We start from the raw sequence: 27,710 nt of genomic DNA, 5'->3' as shown, positions 1-27,710 counted from the left end.
TAATCTACTAATCTACCATAACAATGAAGACTTCTTGACAGCCCTTGACAGATCGTACCAGAATCACATACAAAAGAAGAGGGAACCCATAATAGCTACAGCTATCACTCTAGCGGTATTGCTGGGAGCAGCAGGAGCAGGAACAGGTATTACTTCCTCGGCCCTCCAGGATAAGCATTACGGACAGCTGAGGCAATCTATAGACTTAGATATCCAAAGATTGGAGGATTCAATTGCAGACTTCGAACAGACTGTTGAATCCTTGGCAGAGGTTGTCCTCCAAAATAGGAGAGGACTTGACTTGGTGTTTCTACAGCAAGGAGGGCTATGTGCTGCATTCAAGGAAGAATCTTGCTTCTATGTCAATAAGTCGGGTGTGATAAGAGAGTCACTGGCAAAAGTCACGGAAGGTTTAGAACAGAGGCATAAGGAGAGAGAGGCCAAGTCAGGATGGTTTGAATCTTGGTTCGGCACGTCTCCATGGTGGACAACTTTGCTATCTACTCTCTTAGACCCTCTCACAGTGATAATATTACTGCTTACTGTTGGGCCATGTTTGCTGAACCAGTTAATGACCTACATCAGGCAGAGTCTGGGGACTATCCAGCTAATGGTGCTCCGCTCACAGTACCACAGTACCAACACCTGGCCACGACTGAAAACAACACCAACTCATAAATTCCCCCTCCCTTCAAAATAATAACTCTGTTCCTAGTCTGTGTCTAGGCTGACAGGTTTATTTTCCATGGAACCACCTGCGACAGGCGTGTAAGCTGATGGACTCAATAGGACGAATCTTAGACTGATACCGGGAGCTTCGGACTACACAGGACTGCCCCACTGTCAACGGCCTCATGGTCAGCATGGAAGCAGCTATAGAAGACGAGATCCACAGCCCCTGATCCCCCCCTTGCAGCTAAAAATGATATAAAAGGTGCCCTCCCCAACACCAAGCTAAATAACTTGGGCACATCTTGAAGATCCGAAAAATTTTCCTCTTGAAAAGGGGGAAATGAAAGGTTTGAAAACTTAAGAGTTAAGTCTTGTGACTGGGGCAAAATCACAGTCCTTTCAAAGCAGAGTCCAGCAGCAGCCCCCTACCCAGATTAACATTAGAGTGTGACTAGGGTCACATAGGCCCTAAGAAAGCCCATGGAATGTGTTAACTCCCCCTCCCCCTTGCTACAGACTAACCTGCACGTATGAGGGGGTGATCAGGTGTCCCCCAGGTAGCCAGACCTAACCGTTTGCAGTTTTGGCGCCTAAAAGCAAAGCAATCATTTTAAAGGTCAGCTCCCCTAGGACCTTTCACCCAATCCTGTAACCAAGACCTATACTTCCCTGCTTGCATTTTGACCCCTTAAGAACCCTGTTCCCCCAGAGTTGGGGGTCACTTGCCCCTTTGTTCTTGTAAGGGCAGGCCACCCAGCTCGAGTTTGTAATAAAGGACCCTCGTGTGTTTTACATCAGACTCAAAGCATGTTGGTCTTTGGGGGACTCGAGATCTGGGTATTTTACTTGGTAGGAGCTCTAACCTTGGCCTGACAGGAAGGATGGCGTCTGGCCCAAAGACAAGTCTTTTGGATGCCAAGGGACAACATCGTGACACTGGACTCTGTCCTGGCCCTGTCATTTCTCTCTTGAGGTGGCAGGAGCCCAAAAAGTCTTTCCTGAGGCTGAGCTCTTCTGGGGCAGGAAATCTTGTTTATTGCTACCACATCTCCTTCTGGCCTATTGGCCTCTCAACCAGAGGTTAAAATACACTGCAGAGGGCTCCAGTCTCCTCTGCTCTTGACACCAGCAAGAGTCTCTGGGCATGGACTTCCAGAAGAGAAGAATTCAGGTGGGGCACATTAGTAGACCGAGCAGTGAAGACTTTAATTAGAGTGAGCAAGAATGCATACATCTAAGAGTAAATCAGGAAACAAATAACTGAATTGTGAAATGGCTCTTCTACATGCAACCAAATATACATACAAGCATATATATACACACACACTCAGACAGCCCCATATAGACATACACATGCACACATTATGTCATTACCTACACGTAATTCTTTTTTCCTTTTAAATTCTGGAAGGCATCCAGAAAAAAGGAACAGCACCTGAGAGGCGTGGACAGTGCAATTAGTCAGGAAGTGTTGACTCTCATGGGAGCAACACAAGAAAGGCCCATGTGGAAGAAACAAGGGGATCCATCACAGGCCTTTGAGTAGGGGATGCTGGTCTGTTTTCCAGACCTTGTCCATGTTCTTGTCATCTGGTAGAAAGTGGGAATAGGAGAGACAGGTGGAAAGAGACACATGTAGCCAACTCCTGGGAAGGAGGGAAAAGGCTCCAGGAGTGGTTTTATCCATAAAGATGAATGGAGATGGGAAGAAGAGCATGGGTAGCAGATGTCTCCAAGGTACTCATCAGCATCCCGAGGGAGGAACGGATATGGTGAGGAGGTGAGGATGAGCTAGGAGAGATTTTTATCTTGGCCATAATGCCATCCCAAGGCTCTACCTTCCTTCCCTTCAATGCCAAAATCACTGTGTGTGTGTGTGTGTGTGTGTGTCTGTGTGTGTGCATGTGTGTGTGTGTGGTATCCAGTGTTGTGTAGACGAGCCATTCCCAAGCACAACTCTGAAGTTCAGAACTCAAAGTGCCTGAACAAGCAGAGTAGTATTAACAGAAAGCCAGACAGGAGACCTGGGGAAGAGCTTCAAATGCCACCTGCTGTGTCTCTAAGGCACAAGAACCTCCTTGATTCCCAGGAGTTCCCAACCCCAAAATGCCCTAAGTTCGCCTGCCTTGCAGGGTCTCTAGCAGAGGACAGTTAAAGGTCCTCCGTAGAAGGACCTCACACAGTGGCCATCGTCCACCACATGAATATCTTCCCTCTTTGTGTTCCCTCTCCCCCTTTTGTCCCCTGCTGGCATGGAGAACTTCTGGGAGCCTCTGCAAGCTCTTCTGAAACAGGATCTGTTCTCTCCACCTCTCTAAGTGAGAGGACCCCAGAGGAGTTCCTGGGAGGTCCCATCAAACTCTTCCACATCAGCTTACACATGGAGATCACACAAGTTTGCATCAACCAGAAAGTCAGCTTTATTAGCCCACCACCAGCAGAGGGGAGGGGAGACAGCTGAGGGTCAGGCTAAGAAAACAGTGTCCTGTCCCAGGCCTCCAGGATGGGGGGCCGGTGTGGGTCAGGAGGCTCTGAGAGAGGCAGATTAGTTCCTGGAACTCTGGCTTTGGCTCTGGCTGAAGCTGGATGAGCCTTGCTCCTTGAGGATGGACCGGGGCTGGCGGGAGGATGAGGAGAAGACTGAAAAAGAGAAAGAAAAAAAAAGTGAGGTGCTTTCTGGGAGCTAAGCAAGTTGCTAGGCAAGGAAAGGGAGGGCCAGGAGCCTTACCTTCTCTGGAAGAATAGGACTGGCCAGATGAGTGTTGTGAGGAGGAGATGCTAGGATGTGGAGAGAAGGAATGGGAGTGTTAGGTTGCTGGGAGCAGCAGGGTCAGAGGGGCTGTGGACAGGAATTAAGGGCCAACTCACTGGGCATCCTCGCCATCCAGCAGCCGGCGGTAAGTGGCGATCTCCTGCTCCAGCCGGGTCTTCACGTCCAACAGGATGTTGTACTCCTGGCTCTGCTGCTCCATCTCACAGCGCAGCTGAGCCAGCTGCTCCTCCACACCGCTGATCAAGCCCTGGATCTGGGCCAGCTGCAGGCAGTAGCGGCCTTTGGTCTCTTCTAGGCTGTTCTCCAAGGAGGCTTTCTGTGTGTGAGGGAAAGGGGAAACAGTCAGTGGTGATGCTCCCTTTTGTCTCTGCAGGTCTCTGGGCATGTTTTTTGAGAGATGCATGGATCTTGATCCCCAGATGGTATAGTAACCGGAAGAGACAAAATGGAAAAATGTTTCCCCAACACTCTGCCTTCCTATTCTCCATCTCTATTATGGATTCCACGGTGCTTCCAGGCTCATCCCCGAGAAAAGAGTGGAACTGGAGTGATGGTGACTAGGGGGAATGCCCTGGGGCCAGGTGCTTCATACCATGCTGAGCTGGGACTGCAGTTCAATCTCTAGGCCCTGGAACACTCTGCGGAGCTCGGACACCTCGCTGCGACCACTCTGTATCAGCTCACTGTTTGAGGCCACTTCCTTGTTCAGCTCCTCGGTCTGAGACGGGAGAGAGGAGGTGGTGTGAGGCTTTCAGAGCCTCCCTGGCCAGGCTCCTGCAGGAGTAGGGAGGAGAGAAGCCCCACCTTGCTCAGGAACCAGGCCTCAGCATCTCTGCGGTTCTTCTCTGCCATCTGTTCATACTGGTCTCGCATCTCATTCAGAATGCGGCTCAGGTCCACACCAGGGGCTGCGTCCATCTCCACGTTGACATCTCCACCAGTCTGACCCCTCAAGGCAAGCATCTCCTAGGATAGACCACAAGAGGGTCGTCACCTCTCCTGGGAACCTCACCACACCTGGCCTTCCATCCCAAAACTCAATGGCAGCCTCACCTCCTCGTGGTTCTTCTTCAGGAAGGCCAGCTCCTCCTTGAGGCTCTCAACCTGCATCTCCAGGTCAGTCCTGGTCAGGGTCAGGTCATTCAGCACCTGGCGCAGGCCGTTGATGTCAGCATCCACAGACTGACGCAGGATCATCTCATGCTCATACCTGGAAGGACAGAGGTCAAAGCTACAGGTGGACAGCCCTACTCTTTTGCCCCTGACCCATGCCCTTCTTCCTCTACCCTCTACCCTCTGCTCTCAGTCCTCAGCCCAGCATGCTGACTGCTCACTTGGTCCTGAAGTCATCAGCTGCCAGCCTGGCATTGTCGATCTGCAAAATGGGCTGTGCGTTCTCCAGAGTGGCCGCAATGATCTAGAGTGAGAATGAAAGGGTAGGAAATCTAATCAGCCAGGGACCCTACTGCTCAAGGGAGAAAGACAGAGGAGAGCAAAAGGAGCCTCCCCAAACCCAGTGAGCACGTGGCTGGCAGGTCAGCTCCTATGGCTTTCTCGGACAACTGATGACTTATTCTCCACAGCTGGGGCTATGTAGGGGTGCACGTACGTCTGCTACCAACCCTGTCACAGGCCCAGAGTTTAAGGAGGTGAGCATGCAGCATAAGGTACCCTCAAAGAGAGTCAGGGGTCCTTGATCCAGCAGAGGCAGGGACATTCAAGAGACCCTCTGCCACCTCTCTGGATAACTCCGACCATTAGCTTCCAAAGATCTGTTGTCTTAGAGTCTCTAGAAGCTGCTTCCTAAAGGCCCCTGTAGTTCTGACCTCTCAACATTTTATCCACCAGGGCCACCTACCTTGCTCTTCAGTTCCTCAATGGTCCTGAGGTAGGGGCTGTAGTCTTTGATCTCGGTGGGCCTCTGTCTCTGGTACCAGTCCCGAATCTTCACCTCCAGGTCAGTGTTGGCCTCCTCCAGGGCACGCACCTTGTCCAGGTAGGTGGCCAGCCGGTCATTGAGGTTCTGCATGGTCACTTTCTCGCTGCCCGCCAGGAGCCCTTCACCGACGCCAGCACCCAAAGTAGCACCGAAGCCACCCATATATCCAGCACCAAAACCAGCACCGAGGCCTGCCCCAAAGCTGCTGCTGCTGCTGCTGAAGCCCCCACCATAGCCACCCCCAATGCCACAGGCTCCCCCAGAGGAGAATCGAGAGGAGGTGACTGACATGCCCCCATAGGTGCTGGGAGCCCGGCAGGATCCTCCAGTCAGGATGGAGGAAATGCGGCTAGAGCCGCCACCGATGCCACAGGAGCCCTTCATGGAGCTAGAGGAGGTGAACTGGCGGCTGCAGGTGGCCATGTTGTGGTTGAGGAAGGTGAGAGCGTGAGCAAGGCAGATGAGAGGAAAGAGAGCTACTCGTGAAGGATGAGGATGCTGTGGGTGCCTCAGACACCAGGTCTCTTTATATGCACCCAGGGAAGGCGGGGCCCTCCGTCTGCTGACTCTAGGTTCCCCTCTGGATTTCGTCACCCAGTCCCGTCCAACTCCCCGCTCTGGATTATTCATCCCAGGGTGGACTCTTCCTCCTCTATGAGATGGCTCCTGTGTTCCCACCCAGCTCTGAGGGTGTGGAGCTGAGGGAGAAAAACACACAAATCAGAGACTGACTCAGGCTGTGTGGCCAGGAATCAGCTTCTGTTCCCGGAGCCTGAGGAGATGGCAGCAGTGAGGCCTAGGTGCAGGCAGCTTTGTGGCAGTCGCATCCTCGGGCAGTGAGTCAACCAGTCAGGCCTCCCTGCCCCACAGTGGGAACCTCAGGTGGCAGGAGCCCCACCGATGCCAACCCTGACTGTCTTGAGGTGCTTGTGTGGGAGTCCCCCACGTCATTTGGTAGGGCTAGGTTGCCCTTCACCTCCCTTCTCTGTACCTGCTTTCCCTCCACAAGGACAAGTCCCGGCTGGGCAGTTGCAGTCCTTTCTGGTTCTAAATATCAGAGGATTCCCTTTCCCATGGGACCTGATTTAGATTTGGAAACTGCCTTTGAGACACTCAAGATGTCCAGAATGGTGTGCCCTGTGGCAGCCACACCCTATGACACCATGAGCCCACCTGGACTCTCTCACTCACTGCCCAGCACGGGAGAATCTGATCACCCGACTTGGCCTTCACTCTCGCGACATGCAGCAGTCTCAAAGAATCATGCCTGGAGGCCCCCGGGGCCAGCCTCTTCATCCTTCCTTTGCAGCCTGCCTTCCTTTCTCACCCAGTTCTGTATCCCGGCCCCTAACCTAAGAACCCTTCTCTTAGAGAACACCCACTCCGGGCACACAGCTCCTCCATGCCACCTCCTGCCCTCACCTACTCAGGGGCACCCCCTGTGGTCTGCAATGTTCTGCAGGAAGGAATTCCATCCTGCTCCTAATACTGTTCCTGTGCACCCAGTCCTACCCCCACTCTGCCCATCCATGGACCTCAGAGTCTAATGTGGATACCATCCTGCCCAGGCGCTGCCCAATAGCTTCCTGGTGGCTACAGTTCATCCAGTGTGCACAGTGGGCTTGGTGGCTTTGTTCATCCAGTGTGCACAGGGCTTTCTTGTTTCCTTGCACTGCTGAGGAATACCTGTCATGCTTGCTACACAGCCATCCCCACCACCAAGGGTAGGAACACAGAAGGAAGCTCAGTGGGCTCCCAGAACATCAGAACTGTCCCAAACCTGCCTCTGCACCTCTCAAACTCACATCTTTTTCTTCATCCTTGAATTAACGTTGTAGGCGAGAAGGACTAAGAAAGAACCAGAGAGGGTGGGAGCCAGCCACTGCCACTAGGCTTGCAAAGCCAGAACTCTCCAGGCTCCCATGATGCCTTGCAGGCAGGGGCCAGGTAATTCCAATTCTCACCTACCTGCCCACAGATGCTTGATAGGAGCTCTAACCTTGGCCTGACAGGAAGGATGGTGTCTAGCCTGAAGACAGTCTTTTGGATGCCAAGGGACAACATCGTGACACTGGACTCTGTCCTGGCCCTGTCATTTCTCTCTTGAGGTGGCAGGAGCCCAAAAAGTCTTTCCTGAGGCTGAGCTCTTCTGGGGCAGGAAATCTTGTTTATTGCTACCACGTCTCCTTCTGGTCTGTTGGCCTCTCAACCAGAGGTTAAAATACTCTGCAGAGGGCTCCAGTCTCCTCTGCTCTTGACACCATTCTCCCGGCCAGGGCTTTGAGAAGAGTAGAATTCAGGTGGGGCACATTAGTAGACCGAGCAGTGAAGACTTTAATTAGAGCGAGCAAGAAAGCAGGAGCACACACCTGACACAGGACCTGAGCAGCAACGGCCTCCATGGCGGTCACGGGGCTTGCATTCCCTCCTCCACGCTGTCACCTGCCGTGTGCCTCTCCCAGGGTGCACACTTCTAGACAGGAGTGTGTTTTACTTAGAAGCCCACTTTGCCCAGAATGTGGTCTGTTACAAGTCAAGGTGCAAGATGCAAAAATACGTTTAAGGGTTTAAGCACCCCTACAATGAAAGGTTTGCTAAGGTAAAGAACAACAGACCTCAACACGGGCTTTCCTGGAAACTAATTCTTTTTGGTTTAGTTTGGTTTGAGGTTTTTTCTTGTTTTTTATTTTATTTAGATGTTTATTTATTATAACTTATTCACTTTGTATCCCTACTGCAGCCCCCTCCCTCATCTCCTCCCAGCCCCACTCACCCTCCCTCTTCTCCTCCTATGCCCTTTCCCTCGTCCCCTGATAGGGGAGGACCTTCTCCCCTTCTATCTGACCCTAGCCTATCAGGTCTCATCAAGGCTGGCTTCAAGTTTTTTGAGACAGGGTTTCTCTCTGTAGCCCTGGCTGTCCTAGAACTCACTCTGTAGACCAGGCTGGCCTCGAACTCAAAGATAAGCTCTCTGCTTCCTGACAGCTGAGATTAAAGGCATGTACCACTACCACTCATCCTGAAAACTAAGTCTTGAAATTTCATTAATATAATCTAAATACTGGGCCCACTATCACCCATTGTCTTTTGTATCTGTTTTGGAGGCCCTGGGCTAGTCCATCTGGAATCAGCTGCCACCAATATCTTTATACCCTGTTCCAGGGCCTTGAGCCAGCCCACCCACATTCTTTCTGTGCTGTCTGTGCTAAGGGTCTGTTAGCCAGACCCTTCTGGAGTTAACATCCTGCCTAATAAAAGCAAATTTGAAATATATGTCTTGGGGACCAGACCTAGGAAAAGAAACCTAATACCACTCAGCCAACCTCCAGATTTTGGCAAAAGATTCTCAAAATCTGCTGGCAACCAGTCTGTTGATGTCTGGATGGGCCTGGAATTCATGCCCAACCACAGACCTTCCAGTCCTTTAGGAATGGAAATGGACATCATGGTGACCAAAAGCCACTAAGTCCCAACTACAGAACGTGAAATATTTGCCCGAGGTTTAACAGCATGAAAGGTGACAGACTTGAACCCAGGTCTAACTGCCAAGCTAAGGTTTACATCAACTCTCTCTCTCTCTCTCTCTCTCTCACACACACACACACACACACACACAAACACACACTGTTTCCAACTCTCAGAGATTAGGGAATAGGAGACAATCACATAGTCTAGTCTATAGAAGAATGTTATCATTTGGCACTGGAGAGAAACCCACAGTCAGGAACACAGGCACGATGGTGGTACAGAGTTCTGTGCTGCTGGATTCCCCACCCACATGCACCACAGGAGACACCTGAAGAAGTATGACCCCCTCCACACTGGAGCCCAACTACAAAGGAAGAGACTGCCCTCTTGTTCCCCACCCTCTGAAGGATCCTCTCGGGACAAGGTTGTGAATAGGTCTCAGGTGGTCCAAAACAGCGGAGGAGTGGGGGACATTTCCTTTGTGTAAACGATGTGTATTTATCCCAAAGTCGTCAGAGCTGGGACCCTTAAGCCACAGGTCTCGGGCAACATGTCCAGTCAAGCTGGCACATCTCCAGGCAATGAACTCCTCCTCCATCTTCGCCCTTCGCCCCACCCCTTCTCAGGCATGAAGTCATGTCACACTTGAATGGGCCAGGGAACATCTTTGGCCAATGCCACACCTCAACTGGCAGCTGTTCCCAAACCCAGTGGATCATCAGAATCTCGAGGTAGACTCCTTGCCCGCCCCAACCCCTGCTTCAGCGTTACCCAGGACAAGCCTGGTCTTGGGGCTCTTTTACAAGCTCCCCCAGGGGATTCCCAGGCTGGAGGAGCAGGAGGCGGCTCTGGCAGCTGTGGGGTCCAGGAAGGCTGATAAAACAAAAGAGAAGTCTCAGAGCTCCTGGCCACAGAGCAGCCTGGAGCCGGGACGAGCAGGGGCCGAGCTGCTCAATCTCTGGGCACCTCAGTTTTCCTCTCTGGGATTCGGGAACAAGCCTGCTGTCTCACAGGCATACTAAGGACGAAATAAAGCAAGGACCTGGTAGATTGCTAAGCATCACCGCAGTCATTCAGCAGGGTCTGTAAAGCACCCACTATGTGCCAGGCACTGACTCAAAGAACAAGACAGAGAAGTCCTTCAAATGTCCAGGCTGGTGAGAGAATTTGGTAAGGAGAGTTTCAGGGCTGTGTGTTTGGGTCTTGGTGCCAATACAACCATGTAAGGAGACAGAGCGAAGTCCCCGGAGGGTGAACAGATATCCATTCCAGATCCTGAGTCTGTGACTAGTCCTGGATCAGAAGGAATCCAGATGGGTCAGGTCTTTCCTATGTGGTCCTCTCTTTCCTGCATGTCTGATGACCCCTCCTGAGAACGAGCCTGTCATGGGCCCTCATACCAGTCACAAACAAGGAGCCCTTGAGGGAGCCGAAGCCTCTCTCTATCCAGCCTATAGCCTTCCCCGGGGCAAAAACACGCTAGTTCTGGTCCCTCCATTTCCCTCAGCTCCCCAAGGGACCCACAGTGCATGTAGGTTGAGTCAGACATTGTCAGGCACACCGCGGCGCCCTGTCCAGCCCCCCCCCCAGGTATGAGCTCATGTGAAGTCCCATGAGTCCCAGCAGGCCACGGCCCCTCCTTCTCCTAGTTCAGTGCAGAGCTTGGCAGTGAGGCTCGCCACATCCATCCCTCTGCAGAGACCTGCCAGGAGTTAGTGTGGTGGTGGCAGGGGGCTGTGTCTATCACAGGAAAGGGGAGCTGGCAGGCAATCTCATGCCCGTAGCTTCCACCAGAGCTGATGGGAGTTGGAGGGGTGGGCAGACTGACTATGGATGAACAGTGGACCCTCCATGGACTCTCACCACTCAGCCCCTAGGGCAGGCTCAGGCGCTTATCCGAAGTAGCCCGGACCTATCTGAGATGCCCCGGGACAAAGCCACTAAAATTCTCCACACAGTCCAGTAGGAAGCTTCTCAGCGTGGCAGTCTGACCTCATGCTTCAGATGCAGACGTATGCTCTTCCATGGGAGAAGAACGCGCCTCACACACACCACCTCCTCACTCAGGTGAGGACCTCAATCCAGGACTGTCTCCTGCCTCCTCCAACACTGACTCCTCCTCCTCCTCATGCCAGTAAGAGGGAATCCCCAGAGTCTCCAGAAGGGGGAAGTCCCTTCCCGCCCAACAGCTGAGGAGAGGGAGGGCGCGTGGCTATGCCCTCTTCCTGGATTAGTGTGGTCCACTCCCACCCCTCCCCTGTTCCACCCCTGACCTGAAGTGTCAGGCTTCAGGAGACTAGCTGAGTCACGGCTTGTCAGGGCCTCGGTGTGCCTATCCACTCAAAGGGGCCACCTCTCCCTGATTCTCCCTGCATGCTAGACTGTGGTTCAGATAAATGAGCTCACGCTCCAGAGTGAGCCATCCTGGCTCAGGCTGGTTCTTCTGGTTATGGCCGGATGTACAGCGGGGGCTGAGGAAACTTGCCGCTCTCCTGCCCCCGTCCGAGCTGTACCTGCAGGCAGGCAGCTGAGAGGCGCCAGCTTGATGGCACAGTGCCTGCGCAGCTTTGAGTCTCTCGGATGCTGCTGCAGCCCAAGGAGGAGCTCACATCCCCACATCAGCATCAACGATGCGTTCTCACATCTCATAGCATGCTGTACCCTCCGAGGTCTAGGAAGGGCCTTTGCCACTGTCTCCAGCTGTTCCTTGACAGCCTCCCCTGACCTCAGGCTCCCACCTGTTAAGTTCCCTGGGACTCTGACCCCTTCCATGCCTTTGCCCTCGGGTCCCATTCTCACCACCTGGCACCGGAAGAGAGAAGGTATCTCAAGGTGCTGTTTCAAGATTCCCCCCTTCCCAAATTGCTATATAATGAATTTAGGCAGGAAACCCGTTTTTAACCTCTGCCACCCCCAGTCCTGGAAGAAAACCAGGAAGGCAGTTGCCTTGCCCAGTGGCTTCAAGATTTTACCCAAAGGAAGACTTCTAGGTGCCAAGGGTATCCCTGACTCTGTTCCTCACAGCTGCCACCAGAATGAATCCGGTCTGGCATTCACAGGGTCCTAGGTACAGCTGGGGCAGGAACGGTCCCTCCTCTACATCCCCAGGATTTGGCTCCCCTCCCTCACTTTTCCTCCAGGTGAGGAATCAAGGGTGCCAACCACCAGGGAGAGGGTCACTGCTCGACATCATGGCCCTACATGGGATCTCAGCTCACCCCTATTCTTAGCTGGCTGACCACATGAGGAGACACTGAAAGAAGGATTCCATTCTTCCTCCAGTCCCTGCTAGCAACCTGCCTTTTCCAGGAAGCACAGGCCTCCAACTCGCCCCCGAAGCATGGCCAGGAAAGCCCTTCTTGTGGGTTCCTGAGCCTCCCATAGGAACCTGAGTCCTCGACCCACCTACTCTACCCTCGCGCCTCCCCTCCTCCTGGCTCACCTCTTCCTCTCTCAGGGGAGGAGTCGGGGATTGGATGAGTCATCCCTGGGGAATCAGACTCCTGCACCTGAGATCTTTCCCTCCATTTATGGATGAGAAATGAGATAGCTCAGAAGGAAGAGACTGTGACTGCCTGAGGTCACGGGACTACATACAGGATAAGAGAAGGCTAACTAGGGCCACCCCTGACACACTGACTCTACGCTAGGGCTGTTTTGGCCTGAACCATCCACCCTACCAGGGGAGATGACTTCAAGGAATGCAAAGCAAGATTAATGATGAATCTCCATAGACTACATGTACACATACATGCACACACACACACACACACACACACACACACCAGCCCACCCCTAGTCACCATGGTCATTTATTTCACTGTTCAGAACAAAGGACACGGTTCCCTCATGGTCAGCAAGCTTTAATGGCGTCAAGCTGGGGAATGCTGGGAAGAGGCTGAAACAGGAGAGCAATGCTGAAGAGGCTAAGGGCTGCCAAGCAGAGAGGGAAGCTGCCTCTCTGCAGCCTCAGGGAGCTGGCCAGAAGGAGCTGGGTCCTTAGCGGGTGGTCTGGTGGACCTGCTCCCGGGATGAGATGACCTTGCCATCCTGGACCTCTTCTACAATGGTGCGCACCTGGCGGGTGGTCACGGCTGCAAGAGAAACAGAAGCTCGGACCATGGGTGGGTGAAGAAAGCCTCTCTCGAATCCTCAGCACCCCGAGTGGAAAACAGTGCACCCTACATTCCCAGGCGCTGCAAAGTGGGTGCTCACCTCTCAACATCACACCACACATATATCCCTCCAGCCCTCACCCGCCTCCTTTCCACACTGCGCTCTGCTGGGACCCCTGTGTGAGCTGTGGAGCCCTGGACAGGCTATTTGGTTCTGACCCACTTTGTCCTTTGAGACTGTGGACTTGAAGGACTGAGCAGTGCATGAGATCCTACATCCACTCCTTTGCAGTCTCCAGTGCTGTCTGTGTTCCCATCTCCTCCACCACATGGAGACACCCAAGACAAAAATCCAGATCCTCATCCTTTGTGTTAGACTAGAAGCCCCAGAAACAAGACCATCTCTCTCCCGCCACCACAGAAGACTGAGATCTGAAGCCTGGGGACCATGACCCTACCTCTCTCTAGGCTCAAGTTCCCAGAGACAAAATTGCTCTGGCCCATCTGTTGGGTACCAGGAGCAAAGAGGATCTCCCGATCAGATATAGTCTACCCATCACACTATCATCTCCATGGTAACCAGTCCTCTCTCTCCACGCCCTCATCAGTCCAGTCTTCCTCCTTTGATCTTTCCTCTGAGCATCATTTCGGAGCCCCAACAGGTTCATTCCTCCTGAATCTCCTTAGGGACCCTAGGCCAGCCACGTGCCAGTGGCTTTCCTGTCCTGTGCATCCCTCTACCCGACCCTTCAGTCACCAAGATACTTACGTTCTTTTGGCTTGTACTGAGTCAGGCTGAGAAAAAAAAAGAGAGAGAGAGAGAGAGACATTAGATGAGGTCTGAGGGTCCCTTCCTCACCCCTAAGGCCCATGTGCCTCTACTCACTGGGCATCCTCGCCCTCCAGCAGGCGGCGGTAAGTGGCGATCTCCTGCTCCAGCCGGGTCTTCACATCCAGCAGGATCTTGTACTCCTGATTCTGCTGCTCCATCTCGCAGCGCAGCTGAGCCAGCTGCTCCTCCACGCTGCCAATCAGCCCCTGGATCTGGGACAGCTGCACGCAGTAGCGGTTCTCCGTCTCGGCCAGGCTGCCCTCCAGGGATGCTTTCTGTGGGAGAACGGGTGATGGTGGTCAGTAAGAATGGCAGAGCTGCCTTCCCGGGTGCTGGGCCCACCCCGTGTGTGTGCGCCCGAGAGGCAGCAGCACCCCTACCATGCTCAGCTGGGACTGCAGCTCGATCTCCAGGGCCTGCATGGTGCGTCGGAGCTCGGAGATCTCGCTCTTGCCGCTCTGCACCAGCTCGCTGTTGGTGGCCACCTCGCGGTTCAGCTCCTCGGTCTACAGACAGGACAGTGGACAGGAAGCATGAGCCTGGAACCCTCACAGAGTCAGACGCTCCACGGATCCCCACGGCCCAGGGCTCAGACGGGCACTTTGGATCTATTCACATCCCATCCCTTAGTGGTGACCACCTTCCTGATCTCCCCTGAGCCTTCCTTGGTCTGGTCCTCGAGTGACCCGCTTCCCCGGCCCTGAAACAGGCTCACTGAAATGTTGTGGTTAATCTCCACAAGCAGGAGGCAACAGAACAGAAAAATTTAAGAACCAGCCAGGACATGCAGCCCAGCCCCCGATAGTGATCCCTGGCTTCTGAAAGAAAGGTGGAAATTCCCAGGGTCTTTTCCCTTTCCCTTGATTCCAGCAGGCACCTCCCACTCATTTCCCCCAGATGCCTGACTAGCCAACACCCGCTGTGTTGATGCAATCAGCAATCCTGACTCTGTAGAGCCCACATAGTCTGACAAGATAGGGCATCCCTAAGAGGACCAGTTACTGTCGGGGCTCAGGCCCCGGCAGACTGTCTGGACTGCAGTGGCTCTCACCTTGCTGAAGAACCAATCCTCGGCGTCCTTGCGGTTCTTCTCGGCCATCTTCTCATACTGGTCGCGCATCTCCGACAGGATGCGGCTCAGGTCCACTCCGGGAGCAGCGTCCATCTCCACATTGATCTCACCACCCACCTGGCCTCTCAGAGCATTCATCTCCTACGGGAAGAGGGAGTGAAGATGTGGTCCTCTGGGCCAGTGTTGACCCTATATCCCCAAGCCTTCTCTAGCCCACATCTAAGTCTGACCCCTTCCCAAGGACCTTTTGATCTGCCCAGCCTCTTCCCTCTGACACTCCTCTGGATTTTGTTTGTTTGTTTGTTTGTTTGTTTGTTTGTTTGTTTGTTTGTTTGTTCCGCACGGACTCTAGCCCCACCATCAGGCTGTGTCTCCCTCATTAGAGAAAAGGTTCTCCGGAGACATCTAATTCTAGGCCTCTGTCCCCCACCACCACCAAAAAAAAAAAAACAACTTCCCTTCCAATCTCCAAATGCCTGGGTGGAGTCCAGATTTAAGAGTTGGAACGAAAACAAACATTTGAGCACCTCCCTGCTCTGCTGTCACTCTGAGTAAGGCGAGGACAGGAGAGAAGATCCCTATGAGGCCCAGCGGGTCCCTAAGATTCAGGGATGCATGGAAGCTCTTGACCACAGAAACAAGGACTATACGGAAAGAGCAGCCCTGTAGGATGACTAAACTCCACAGGCTCTCCCTCCCACGCTCTCAACCGCAACCCAGCCCCAGGGCTCTGACACCCACCCCCCATCTCCTTTGACCTGGTCACCCCGCCCCCTCACCTCCTCGTGGTTCTTCTTCAGATAGGCCAGCTCCTCCTTGAGATTCTCAATCTGCATCTCCAGGTCGGCTCTGGCCAGGGTCAGCTCATCCAGCACCCGGCGCAGGCCATTGATGTCGGCCTCCACGCTCATGCGCAGGGCCTGCTCTGTCTCGAACCTGCAGTGAAAACCAGAGTCCTCAGGCCAGGCTCTTCTAATACACAGGTCCCTGTCCTGGTGTCATCCCTGCCTTCCCTTTGTCAGAGCCGGAAGGACATATGAGAGAGAATCAGAGGGTGGAATGACTCTGAGCCCAGGGACCACCGCAAGGCAAGACCCCATGCCTACTGGCTTCCAGACTCCTCCCCTGCCTTCTCCTGTCTTCTCCCAACCACCTGCAGAAGTTGCTGCCTTTGTTTACCCAACTAAGGGCTTGGCTCCCAGCTCCCAGGACCTGTCACCCTTGTCTTCTGTGGAGTTATAGGATGAGGAAGGCTACCCCAGAATCCCCTCTCAGCTCGTCACCCTCTGGTTGGGACTCACTTGGTTCGGAAGTCATCGGCCGCCAGACGAGCATTGTCAATCTGCAGGAGGATGCTGGCATTGTCCACAGTGGCCACGAGGATCTGGAGAGATGGCAAACCATTAGGGTCATTGAGTTTAGGGTGGCCCAACCCAGGCCCGTGTTCTGAGCCAGACTTCCTGGCTAGAGGCTGGGCTTCACTGCCTTCGGAGAAAACCCCTCTTCCTGCCAGCTCCTCCTTACACAGAGTGCCCTTGTTGGCAGAGGTGGACAAACGGGAGCCCAGTGGGCTGGAACTTAAAACCCAACCCCAGTGCTTGCCTGTTCACGAAGACCCTCCTGGCCCCAGCCTCAGCCTGAGCACTGAAGAGGCCCCATGCTGGGAAGGGGAGGGTGCTAGAGGGTTGGAATACCCTCAGGGCAGAAGCTCCAAAAAAAACCATAGAGAGGCTGTTTTCCTATACCGCAAAAGGCTTCACTGTGAGTCTCCCTAAAAAGAAGAGCCAGAGGAGCCCTCGACTCCAAACCAGAATCACTAACCCAGGTAAACCTGGGCTCTGGTCCTCCTCAATCCCACCTTGGAGATTGTCAAGCCACCATCTTGATGGACAAGAGGAAAACCAAGGGAGCCAGAAAAAAAAAATCTCCTAAAACATTCCCATAACAGCCTCGTGCCCCACCCCCTCCTGCTTCCTCTCTTAGGATTGCTGTGGAACTCTCGGAGCTCATCACCCAAACCCCTTGGGACAATCACAAATCCAGCAGCACCCTTTAGAACCAGCCCTCTGCCTACACCCTTATGATCCAGACATCAGTGACATGAGGACTACCCCGAAACGAAAAAGAACCTCCAAAAGAGCCCCCACAGTGATGCCAGCTTGCTCCTGACCCAGCCAGTTGACCCCACAAAGGGAGGGTGTAGGTCACATGAGCTCCTGGAAGCCAAGCTGGAGCCTAGCTGCCCTGAGGCAACCCCAGCTGACTCCAAGCCTTGATGAAGGCGGGAGGTGGGGGGGAAGGGGGAATGGTCTATGCTTACCTTGTTCTTCAGATCTTCGATGGTATGGTAGTAAGAGCTGTAGTCACGGGCTGGCCCTGGGGCCTGCTTCTGGTACCAGTCCCGGATCTTCACCTCCAGCTCCGTGTTGGCCTCCTCCAGGGCGCGCACCTTGTCCAGGTAAGTGGCCAGCCGGTCGTTGAGGTTCTGCATGGTAGCCTTCTCCCCTCCAGCCAGCAGCCCGTCAACACCCCCAAAGCTGCCCCCATAGCCGCTGCCAGTGCCGAAGCTGTAGCAGCTGGAGTAGGTGTTGCTCCCAAGGGCACTGCCCAGGCCACTAGCTGACCCCAGCCTGCAGGAGCCGGCACCCAGGCTGCCAGACAGCCGGCAGGAGGTGCGGGATGAGCCGCCCCCCAGGCCAGAGGAGCCCTTGATGGAGCTGGAGGAGGTGAACTGGCGGATGGTGGTGGTCATGGTGGTGGCAGCGGCAATGGATGCGGAGCTGGAGGGCTTGGGAAGAAGAGAGGTGCCAAGGTGTGTGCCGCGCTGGGGCTCGCCCGCTTCTTTTATAGGATAGCCAGTGGGCGTAGCGATTACAACAGGCTCTCCGCTGTTTCCATTCCCCTGGGCTTTCATCACCACTGGCCACGGGCCAGCTCCCAGGTGGCTATGGGCCCCCTCCCCTCCCACCACTGGGGCTCTGCCTCGTTTCACCAGACCCTGTACCGGGTGTCATGATGGCGTGCGTGTGTGTGTCTAGTCTCAGGCCTGTCACCTGTGATTCAGGCAGGCCCTCCAGCTACGCTTTCCCATGACCTAATACGGACATGAGGAACCGGCGACGTCACCTCCACCCAGCCCTCCCAGGCAGCTGCCATCCCAGCTTGATGGGAAAATAAGGTGGGGAGTTAGGCAACCCCCACCCCACACCTGAGGTGGCTTCCCACACATGTGAAAAGCCTGGGTCTGGGAACTGGGGAGTCAGAATGACCATGCACCCATCCTGACTTGAGATCTGGGTCTAAACCCACCAGGCTCCACACACACACAGCACTGATACTACCTCGAGCCTCCAGTTGCCAACCCAGACAGGAAACCGGAGCTTAGCAAGGAATGCGGTGTCCAAACAGGCCCACTTCACTAGAGCAGTGGGGCTGGGCATCCTCGCTCTTCACTGGGCTACAGCACTCCCGACCCAAGAATCACCCTTCTAAGTAGCCCCAACACCCAGAGACAGACACGTCCTGGGATGGGGCTCTCCCTAGCCAGTTTTCTAAAACAGTCCTCACCACCTAGGTCCCCTAGGAAACCTAGACTTCCCTTCTAGACCTCTCTCTGCTTTCTTCCTAGAGTATAGCTTCCAGGACTAGATAAGCAGAAAAGACCTCATCTAAAGATCAAGGGGGAAAAAAACAGAGCCATGTATGGGAAGGGGCCTTACTAAAGGGAGTCTGTGGGCACCAGGAAGGAGTTGCCTCCTTCCACATTCTTTACCCTCTTCTTTTTCCTAGGAGACCTCAGAGGAGGATAGGACAGCTCAGGTCCCAGCCAGGAAAAAAACTAAAAGATATCCCTTCTTACTATTCTTACCCCACCCCACCCCTGCCAGGTTCCCCAGGACAAAGGCCACAACGTGGTTCCCCAGGGTGGGCCACGGGCCCCACCCCATGGCTCCACCTAGCTCCGCCTACCATCCTAAGCCCAGCCCTGAATCCCAGGGTCCTGGGAGGCCTGCTAGGTGGAATGTGGTCCTGTTTCAGACTGCCGATGGGTTCCTCCTCCCAGACAGGTCTAGACAGTCCCCATCAGCATCTGGGAGATTTCCCCAATAGCCCAGGAGCTGCCAAGCCACCAAAGCAAACAAGACGCCCCCCACACTCAAAAACATGGCCGCCCCGCCCCACACACACCTCTGGGGATCCAGGTACAGCCGGTCTGGCTTCGTGGGCTGGCTTGGAGACTACCAGACTGCCACCCCCTCATCCACCAAAGCCCTCCGAGAAAGTCACCTTTCCCAGCCAGACCCCTGTCCCTTTGTTCTAATGCAGGTGTTCTCTAGCAGGTGTGGTACCCAGAAAGTCTGCAGGCCCTCCCAGGAGACAGCCCCAGAGGCAGATTCTTAGAAATACGTTGTTCCATACCTCCACCCTCAATCTTTCCACCTCCTTCCCTCTTGTCTTCCAAAACAGCCCAGGCCTGGATGGAGTGGGCGGAGCAAGTAGGCAGATAACAAGCGATACCAGACGCTTAGCTGAACCCTCCCCAGGCTCTCAGCCCACGCTATCTGAGCCGATAACCAGGCAAATGACGATAACCAGGCAAATGACGAGTGCAAGGACCAGACTTCTTCAAAGCTTTATTAGCAGTTCCTCAGGTGAACCCAAGGGGCCCCTCTGTTAGGGGCGGCACAAAGGAGCCAGCTCGTGGGAGCTCAGACATGGCAGTAGATGCAAGGAGCTCCAGCCCAAGCCCCGGAGGCTGGGCCATCACAGGTAGAATGGGACCTCAGTGGGTGGAGCGGTGCACCTGCTCTCGGGAAGAGACCACCTTGCCATCCTGGACTTCTTCCACGATGGTGCGAACCTGGCGGCTGGTCACCATGGCTACAGATGGCAGAGGAGGGGGCATAGGGATCCTCAGGCAGGTACCCCTGCCCTGCCACCTGGCTTGCAGCATCACTAATCTCCCCCCAGTGTCCCAGACACAGGACAGGACAGACACTTACCTTCCCGGGAGGGCTGTGAAGCCAGGGATGAGGAGTACTGAGTAGCCAGGCTGCGGGGAGAGGGGAACCTGTCAGCCCAGAGACACCTCAAGCCAGAAGGCCCTGGGAACATTGCTTAGAAAGATCAGCAGCTGGGGAGGCCCCAAAAGAGTAAGAGAGATCCTACAAATTGGGAAATCATAGCTAGGAGTTCACAGAGAACAGCGCAACTCAAGGATCAAAGGCCATAGGCTCCTCAAAACAGAGGGAGAAAAGAAATAGCCAAGGGCATGCTGTGGCTGTGTTGCGGCTACTAAGCCAAGGTTTACAAGGAGGCACTGCACAAGTGGATTTTCCATATCCCAAAGGGCCCAATTTGACTCCTTTCTTTAAAGCGAGAGACACCGGTTAGACTATAGACAAAATTCACCGTCATTGGAAAGCAAAAGCTGCAATGTGTGACTAAGCATGGAGACCCCAGGACATTCTTGGCTTCCCATAGATACTCTGATCAAATTTCCCAACACCAAACCGAAGCGTCACTTGCCCCACACCTCACCTTGTCCTGGCTAATGATGTCACCAATCACACCAGGCCAGTCATCCAAACCAGAAACCCACTCCTCCACAAATCCCTCAGCATTTATTGAGTATCAGCTGCGGGCCATGGTCTCACACACACTCAGGCATCCATCCATTCTACTGGCTGACCAGACTCCATGGTCCAGCCTCGTCACTCCCCTGTCCATCCACTTCCACTCTGGCCCGTGTTTCCCTCTATAGCCCAGGTAAATGTTCCCAAAGGTTCAGATGGCCATTCCTCTCCTCTGTGTCACTCCGCTCCCCCTCCCCCGCCCATGGCCCACAAAACCTAGCCTTCATGGCTTTCAGAAAGCACTCGTGACAGTCCTCATGGCCAGACCCATGCCCTTTCCACTGCACCCCTGCACACCTCCACAGTCACATCTAACTGTTGACATTCCCGGGGACAAAGTCATGTCCAGCCCAGCCCGGGCAGGTGCCTCGACCCCCCACTCACTGGGCGTCCTCTCCCTCCAGCAGGCGGCGGTAAGTGGCGATCTCCTGCTCCAGCCGGGTCTTCACATCCAGCAGCACCTGGTACTCGTGGTTCTGCCTCTCCATGTCGCAGCGTAGCTCACACAGCTGCTGTTCCACACTGCCAATGAGGCCCTGGAGCTGTGCCAGCTGTGCCCCATAGCGCGCCTCTGTCTCTGCAAGGCTGTTCTCCAGGGATGCTTTCTGCGGCCCAAGGGACAGGTACACAATGAGACAAGAGCTTGGCCCTTCCCTATGCAAGCTACCCACAGAGTGGTCCCACCTGGGTGACTTATATGTGATTCCAGGACAGTAACCAGGGTAGAAAGGGACCCAAATAGGTCGTTTCTGGTTATCCCAGTGGGTTCTACGAGGCAAGGCTCGAAAGAAGTGATGAAACCCAGGCAGGACAGGAACAGGGGCCCACCATGCTGAGCTGGGACTGCAGCTCAATCTCCAGGTTCTGCACAGAGCGGCGGAGCTCGGTGATCTCGGTCCGGCTGCTCTGCAGGGCCTCCGTGTTGGTGGCCACCTCACGGTTCAGCTCCTCCGTCTGGAAGGCAGGGGGAACACCGAGGCTAAAGGAGGCTTTCAGAGGGGATGCAGGGTGGGAGCTGTCCCTAAGCCCTGTCCTCCCAGAACTACCCTGCCCTGGCCTCAGAGGAACTCATAGGCACCTACATCCAGAGCCCCTCTGTGCCCACAAGGAACATACGCAGTGTATCTAGCATCCGCAAGGGACCCTTGCTGAACCACAACACCTCAAAACAGGCTTCCAGAGATTGTTGGTGTGGCATCGACTGTCCCCAGAAAACACCTACGGACGTTCAGTAGGTGTTTATCCATGGCACAACCTACCTAGCCAAACACACACATGCCACCCCTGGTGGGTGGAGCCTGGGCCAGGTTGTGTGGCCTGGATCAGTTCCCCAGGCCACAGCCGTAGCCACAGGGGAAAGCCCTGAGTGCCTGAGCTTCTCCAGGCCTCACGTTGACTTCAAAGCCTGAGCACTGGTCTGAGTGGTTTCCAAAGAGTCTGAAAGTGAGTGACCCCGGCCATGCCAGCAGGTAGCACGCGCAGCCACACGTGAGCACACCTGCCCCACCACGGCCACCCACCTTGGTGAAGAACCACTCCTCCGCATCCTTGCGGTTCTTCTCCGCCATCTTCTCGTACTGGTCTCGCATCTCGTTCAGGATGCGGCTCAGGTCCACGCCTGGGGCCGCGTCCATCTCCACGTTGACGTCCCCGCCCACCTGGCCACGAAGGGCGTTCATTTCCTGGGCAGAGAGGACAGCAGGAGGTCACCCGAAGCCATCATGGGAAGAAACCCCGGTCCTCAGGGAAGCAGGTGGACAGTCAGGCCAGCAGCTCTCATGTAAAGCTGCAGGCAGACGACATGCCTCATACCCCAGCCCAGGACTGGCAGTGCTGAGCTGGTAAAGAAGCCACAAAGGCAGAACTAGAAGACTGCTTGAATCCCAAGTGGGGTCTTAGACCTCCGTCCTTGGACTGCACTCTGGGCACATAAAAACACACAAGTCTCTAGGAAAAGGAGTCAAGGGGTGGGGAGTAGCAGAGAGGAGTGGAGTCAGACCTGCATGAGGACGGATACAAATGAGAGGGACACCAGGTCGGGACCCTGGGCAGAGCTAGATGAGTCTCTAACCTCTGAGCCTCCCTTTCTTTGCTGCGGAAGGAGAAGGGCAAGAGCCTCTTTCTCCCAGCCGTGTTGTCGGTGTCGGTGGAAGTAACTGCACTGAATCAGTTGTAATGCAGGGCAAACGCGCCTTGTTATAATTAATTATGATAATTAGTAACTGTGTGTTAGCCTGATTCACTCATTAGCGAGTTAACTGTCCCTGCACACTCAGCCAGCCCTGCAGGGAGGAGCGGAAGTCTCTTTGGAAGAGGGGCTCCGGTTTCACTCAAGGCTCACTGAGGGTCAGCACCAGGCCAGGAACCCACTGGTGATGAGGACCGGACCTAGCACACAGACCCAGCCTGCAAAAGTTCTGTGGTCCCAGCTCCACAGCAGGCCTCTCCAGTGTCTCCTAAGATGGCCCCACCTCCTCATGGTTCTTTTTCAGGTAGGCCAGCTCCTCCTTGAGGCTCTCGATCTGCATCTCCAGGTCGGCTCTGGCCAGGGTCAGCTCATCCAGCACCCGGCGCAGGCCATTGATGTCGGCCTCCACGCTCATGCGCAGGTTCAGCTCCGTCTCATACCTGCAGGGTTGGAGAGAAGGGGCATGGTCCGGCGCTCCATGTTTGTGCTGTGTGCAGAGCGGGAACCCACCACCAGCTCCCCTGGGGCAGCCTGTAGGCACAGACTCACTTGGTACGGAAGTCATCGGCCGCCAGGCGAGCATTGTCAATCTGTAGCACGATGCTGGCATTGTCGATTGTGGCCGCCAGGATCTGGGGGCGATGGTGGGTTCCATGAGCAAGCACCCACCACAGGGCCCCCAGAAGGCTCTGCGGTACCCTGCTTGGATGCAGTACCCTTGCACAGGAAGGGTGATGAGTGTGTCTGTGGCTCTAAACACCCAATTGTCTTTTCAGGAGCTGCCAAGCCTCCGAGTGCTTTCAGAGCAATGGGACAGGCCACTGTGATGTGGATTAACAATCCATCCACCTGTTATTATGGGATATAAGCTGCCTGGGCCTTATCCTCAACTAAATTTATCTCTAGGCTTGCCCCTACCTGTTCCAGAAAGCCCTGAAACTCCCCCAGCTATCTCCCCCACCTCCTGCATCTCCCTGCTGTCTCCCTCACAGCACCTCTCCAACTCATCTCCATCTCTGGGACAACCTTATCCCAGTTTCCAATGTATTTTTGCTTGGTTCCTCTGCACTGGACTCAGAGTATCCCAGGAACAAGGCCATACCTGTCTGATCCTCTTTGGACTCCCCAGGCCTGGGCACAGTGCCTGGCCTGGAGTCAGCCCCCCAGGGTGTATTTGTCTAATTATCTGACTAATTAATTGATTGATGAGGTTATGACCAGCTCCTCCCCAAAGCCAGGGCATGGCCCAAGAAGATACAGGAAGTTCATTTATTATTACTGCTGCTGTTGATACTGTTGGAAATGCCTCAGGCTGAGCCCAAAAAAAAGTCTTGGGGTTGGGGAAAGAGAGAAGTACAGAGAAAAACTCACCTGGTGGCAGGAGCTAGGTGGAAACTGTCATGGTTAAACCTGACACGGAAGATGTCCCTTTTATCTAGAGCCACCTCAGCCACCACCCCCCCTCCCAAGATCCCACTCCTCCAAGCCCCTAAGCTTCGGGTCAGGCTGAGCCTAAGTTAAGTTGTTTCCCTCCTTCTGTCTCACCATCTGTAGCCTGCAGAGACCTGGAAGTCTCTGTGTACCCAGGTACCAGCTATACTGTGTGGCCAGGAAGCCTAACCAGAAGGGTATGGAAATTCAGGAAAGCGGGGGCGATGGGGGGAGGCTCTGCTCTGAGGATAACAGTGAGGTGCTGGCTAACCCCAAAATGCAGAGCACTGACTCATCAGGACTCCCCTGGGTTCCCCACTGCCCCAACAAAGCCTGCTATCTGATCTGGCACGGCCAGAAACTCTGCTTCCAAGGGAGATTACAGAGATTCCCCTGCCAGGTGGAGAACCCGGGCAGGAGCAGACAAAGCCCCTCACTGGGCCACCCTAGGGCTGAGTCTCTACCCCAGAGGCTGCCTCACAGCTGCCAGGGACCATTCTGGGGCCAGCCTGTCTCTCAGTGATCCTCAACCCCTGCTTTCCACTAGGGCTCAGTGCCCAGACCCTCCCAGAGCATATTTGTGCTAAGACCTGAGCGGCCACATTTACAGAGGCCAAAACCATTTTCTTAGAGACCAAGAAAGCATGGAGCCATCACAGAGGGAGGGAGACCTACAACTAACAGCCTTGAGAACACACAGACTCCGAAGTCAGCACAAGAACAGGGCATAGACTGAGCATCAAAGTGTTGAAGGAACACCAAGATGCTGGGATACAAGACGAGTGCCATCTACCAAGGAGGGCCACGTGGAGAACACTGAAGCTGCAGGAGAGTAGCCCCAGAGGAAAGGTGGTGATACCCGGTCTCCTGTCACAGCATCCAGACCAGACTCCGCCCACCACCCAGACCCTTTACAAGACTATTCCCTTCAGCCGCAATGCCCGAAGCTGCCTTCAATGTCCTGAAGCTCTCCCATCCTTCCTTTATGGCCCACCCCAGACAAACTCCCTGGGAAGAGACAATTTCCTTCCCTCTCCTTGGAGAGTTCCCAAAGACCACACAGCCCAGGATACCCCCACAAGCTCAGGGTTATTACAGAGATGTGAGAGAGGAGAGATGAATGGCCAGATGATGGAGGGCTGTGGTGGGATGGACCTTGGGAAGACAACAGAAGGCAGGTAGGGGGCTCCCACCTTGTTCCGCAGGTCCTCTATGGTCTTGAAGTAGGGGCTGTAGTCACGGGCTGGTCCGGGGCCCTGCTTCTTGTACCACTCCCGGATCTTCACCTCCAGGTCAGTATTGGCCTCCTCCAGGGCGTGCACCCTGTCCAAGTAGGTGGCCAGCCGGTCATTGAGGTTCTGCATGGTCTCCTTCTCACTGCCTCCTAGGAGGGCATCCGACACACCAAAACTGGAGCCAAAGCCCCCACCCAGGCTGCACGTGTAGCCGCCACCATAGCCACCTCCCAAGCCCGCCGAGAAGCGGGAGGATGTGACCGACATAGTGCCACAGCTGCCACCTCCCAAGAGGCTGGGAGCTCGGCAGGCACCCCCAGCACGGACAGAAGACATCCGGGAGAACCCTCCACCGGGAGCACAAAGGCCCTTAATGGAGCCGGAGGTTGAAAATTGCCGGATGCTGGTAGTGGTGGCCATGTTATCTTCAGGTCAAGTAACAGGGTCTGGACTGGATGGAGACCCTGAGCTACCCTTTATAGACGGGCTGAAGGGAGACTGAGCCCCTGGTCCTTGAAGTCCAAGCCAAAAGCCCAGCCTTGTAATTTGTCTCTGTTACAGTCAGCCACCCAGGGCCTGAGGCTTGGGCTGGACTTGTGTAATGCATCCCTGTATCCTGAGGCCCCCTCCTGTGTCTGCCCAGCCTGGGCATGAGTGACCTCTTAGTGGTCCATTGTTCTGTTCCAAAACAAAGGTGGTATTGGAGCTGCAGCCCCAGGGCAGGGTGATCTTCCATCCTCAACCACAATTAGGCAGCTGAGCTCATTTTTGAAGGGGGGAGTCCAAAGAATCTAGCCCAGGAGCAAGGAAGGGCCTCAAACGAGGCTCCACAGGCCCAGGAGGCCTTGACGCCCATCTGGGCCCCTCCCTGGCATTCCAGGGTCTCAGGGAGAAGGACATGGATATTTACCCCTGGTACATGATGTTCCTGGTAGGGCCCCTCAGTCTAAGTTGGGGGAGCCCCCAGCTCTCTTGGAACTATTCTAAGCTTTCAAGGTAAGATGCATCCTCAGATTTGGGGCTTCGTGACTAAAAAAGAAGAGATAGGGCTGCTGGCCAAAAACATTAGACCTCAGGTTTTCAGGAAGCCAATGAAAATATCTCTGTTTCGGGAACAGGACAAGAGCCTACCAGAGAGGGCCTCTGAAAGACTCTACCCAGCAGGGTATCAAAATTCGGGCAGAATGCAGGGAATCTTATGGAAGAAAGGGGAGATAAAAAGACCTGGACGGAACAGGAGCTCCACAAGGAGAGCAACAGAACCAAGAAATCTGGGCTCAGGGGTATTTTCTGAGACTGATACTCCAACCAAAGACCGTGCATGGAGATAACCTAGAACCCCTGCACAGATGTAGCCCACGGCAGTTCAGTCTTCAAGTGGGTTCCCTAGTAAGAGGAACAGGGACTGTCTCTGACATGAACTCAGTGGCTGGCTCTTTGATCACCTCCCCATGAGGGGGGAACAGCCTTACCAGGCCACAGAGGAAGACAATGCAGCCAGTCCTGATGAGACCTGATAGGTTAGGGTCAGCTGGAAGGGGAGGAGGACCTCCCCTATCAGTGGACTAGGGGAGGGGCATGGGAGGAGATGAGGGAGGGAGGACAGGATTGGGAGGGGACAATGGAGGGGGCTGCAGCTTGGATACAACAATGTGAATAAATTGTAATAAATAAAAACATAAATTTAAATTAAAAAAGAAAATATCTGTTTCCTCATCTATGAAAGGAAATCAGGGTCGACAAGATGGCTCATCGGGTAGAGCACTTGCTATACAAGCTCGACGACCTGAATTCAATGCCCAGAACCCACATAAAGGCAGGAAGGACCGACTCTACAAAGTTGGCTCCTGACTTCCATGGCATGTGCATACACAAACACACACAATAATAACAATAATTAAATGAAGGGGAAAAGCATTGCCATCTCCCAAGGTCTTTTGACACAGGCAAAGTTGTGACAAACAGAAGTAGGGGTAGAGGGTGGAGACGGGATCTGAGACCAGAAAGTGAGGGTGTCACCCCTGTTCACCCCCGGCCCCACGACTGAGGAGAGCCGACCCAGAGGGTTCGGATAGATAGCACCGGGGGATGGCAAGCCACCTTGGCAAACAGAACTGTTGCCAAGGTGACCCTGAGTGGGAGTCATGCCCCGAGAAAGAACCACATCCCAGTCCTGAGAGTCAGCAGCCACCCCTGTCAGGGAGCGGTGAGATCCCACAGCCTGGCACCCGCCCCACCCAACAGGAAGATTAGCTGCCTAATCTCCACGGCACTAATGATTTAGGTGCTGCCAGGACACTGGCGTCTGAGCAGAGCCTGTCTGAATGTGGAACCTCCAGGGGTGGCCAA

At 54.5% G+C, this 27,710-nt stretch overlaps 3 protein-coding genes across 4 annotated transcripts; all 3 read right to left on the bottom strand.

Annotated features, from left to right (window-relative positions):
• Positions 1-3,068: 3,068 nt before the first annotated feature.
• LOC110563581 (keratin, type I cytoskeletal 16) lies at positions 3,069-5,903 on the bottom strand. The gene is made up of 8 exons (XM_021660720.2): positions 5,304-5,903; positions 4,780-4,862; positions 4,499-4,655; positions 4,250-4,411; positions 4,038-4,163; positions 3,541-3,761; positions 3,401-3,450; positions 3,069-3,312 (listed from the first exon to the last, which is right to left on the bottom strand). Exons 1-8 carry the CDS (start codon positions 5,805-5,807, stop codon positions 3,218-3,220), a joined length of 1,398 nt encoding a protein of 465 aa, XP_021516395.1. The 5' UTR covers positions 5,808-5,903; the 3' UTR covers positions 3,069-3,217.
• A 6,796-nt stretch (positions 5,904-12,699) lies between these two features.
• On the bottom strand, positions 12,700-17,712 carry LOC110563579 (keratin, type I cytoskeletal 17). Of its 2 annotated transcripts, XM_060386726.1 has the most exons (9): positions 17,346-17,418; positions 17,192-17,301; positions 16,173-16,255; positions 15,651-15,807; positions 14,851-15,012; positions 14,180-14,305; positions 13,854-14,074; positions 13,737-13,762; positions 12,700-12,946 (listed from the first exon to the last, which is right to left on the bottom strand). In XM_060386726.1, exons 1-9 carry the CDS (start codon positions 17,416-17,418, stop codon positions 12,852-12,854), a joined length of 1,053 nt encoding a protein of 350 aa, XP_060242709.1. In that variant the 3' UTR covers positions 12,700-12,851. The 2 variants fall into 2 exon arrangements, with proteins under 2 accessions (XP_060242709.1, XP_021516394.1); XM_021660719.2 differs by having other exon boundaries at positions 17,192-17,712.
• A 1,770-nt stretch (positions 17,713-19,482) lies between these two features.
• LOC110563582 (keratin, type I cytoskeletal 42) lies at positions 19,483-25,781 on the bottom strand. The gene is made up of 8 exons (XM_021660722.2): positions 25,320-25,781; positions 23,245-23,327; positions 22,979-23,135; positions 22,028-22,189; positions 21,336-21,461; positions 20,892-21,112; positions 19,875-19,924; positions 19,483-19,752 (listed from the first exon to the last, which is right to left on the bottom strand). The coding sequence occupies exons 1-8, from the start codon at positions 25,779-25,781 to the stop codon at positions 19,655-19,657; spliced, it is 1,359 nt and encodes a 452-aa protein (XP_021516397.2). The 3' UTR covers positions 19,483-19,654.
• Positions 25,782-27,710: the final 1,929 nt, after the last annotated feature.

The sequence above is a fragment of the Meriones unguiculatus genome, chromosome 7 (genome assembly GCF_030254825.1).
Source record: "Meriones unguiculatus strain TT.TT164.6M chromosome 7, Bangor_MerUng_6.1, whole genome shotgun sequence".
Taxonomy (NCBI): Eukaryota; Metazoa; Chordata; class Mammalia; order Rodentia; family Muridae; genus Meriones; species Meriones unguiculatus.
Note: the sequence above shows the minus strand (reverse complement) of the source record. Positions and strands in the feature narration are given on the sequence as shown.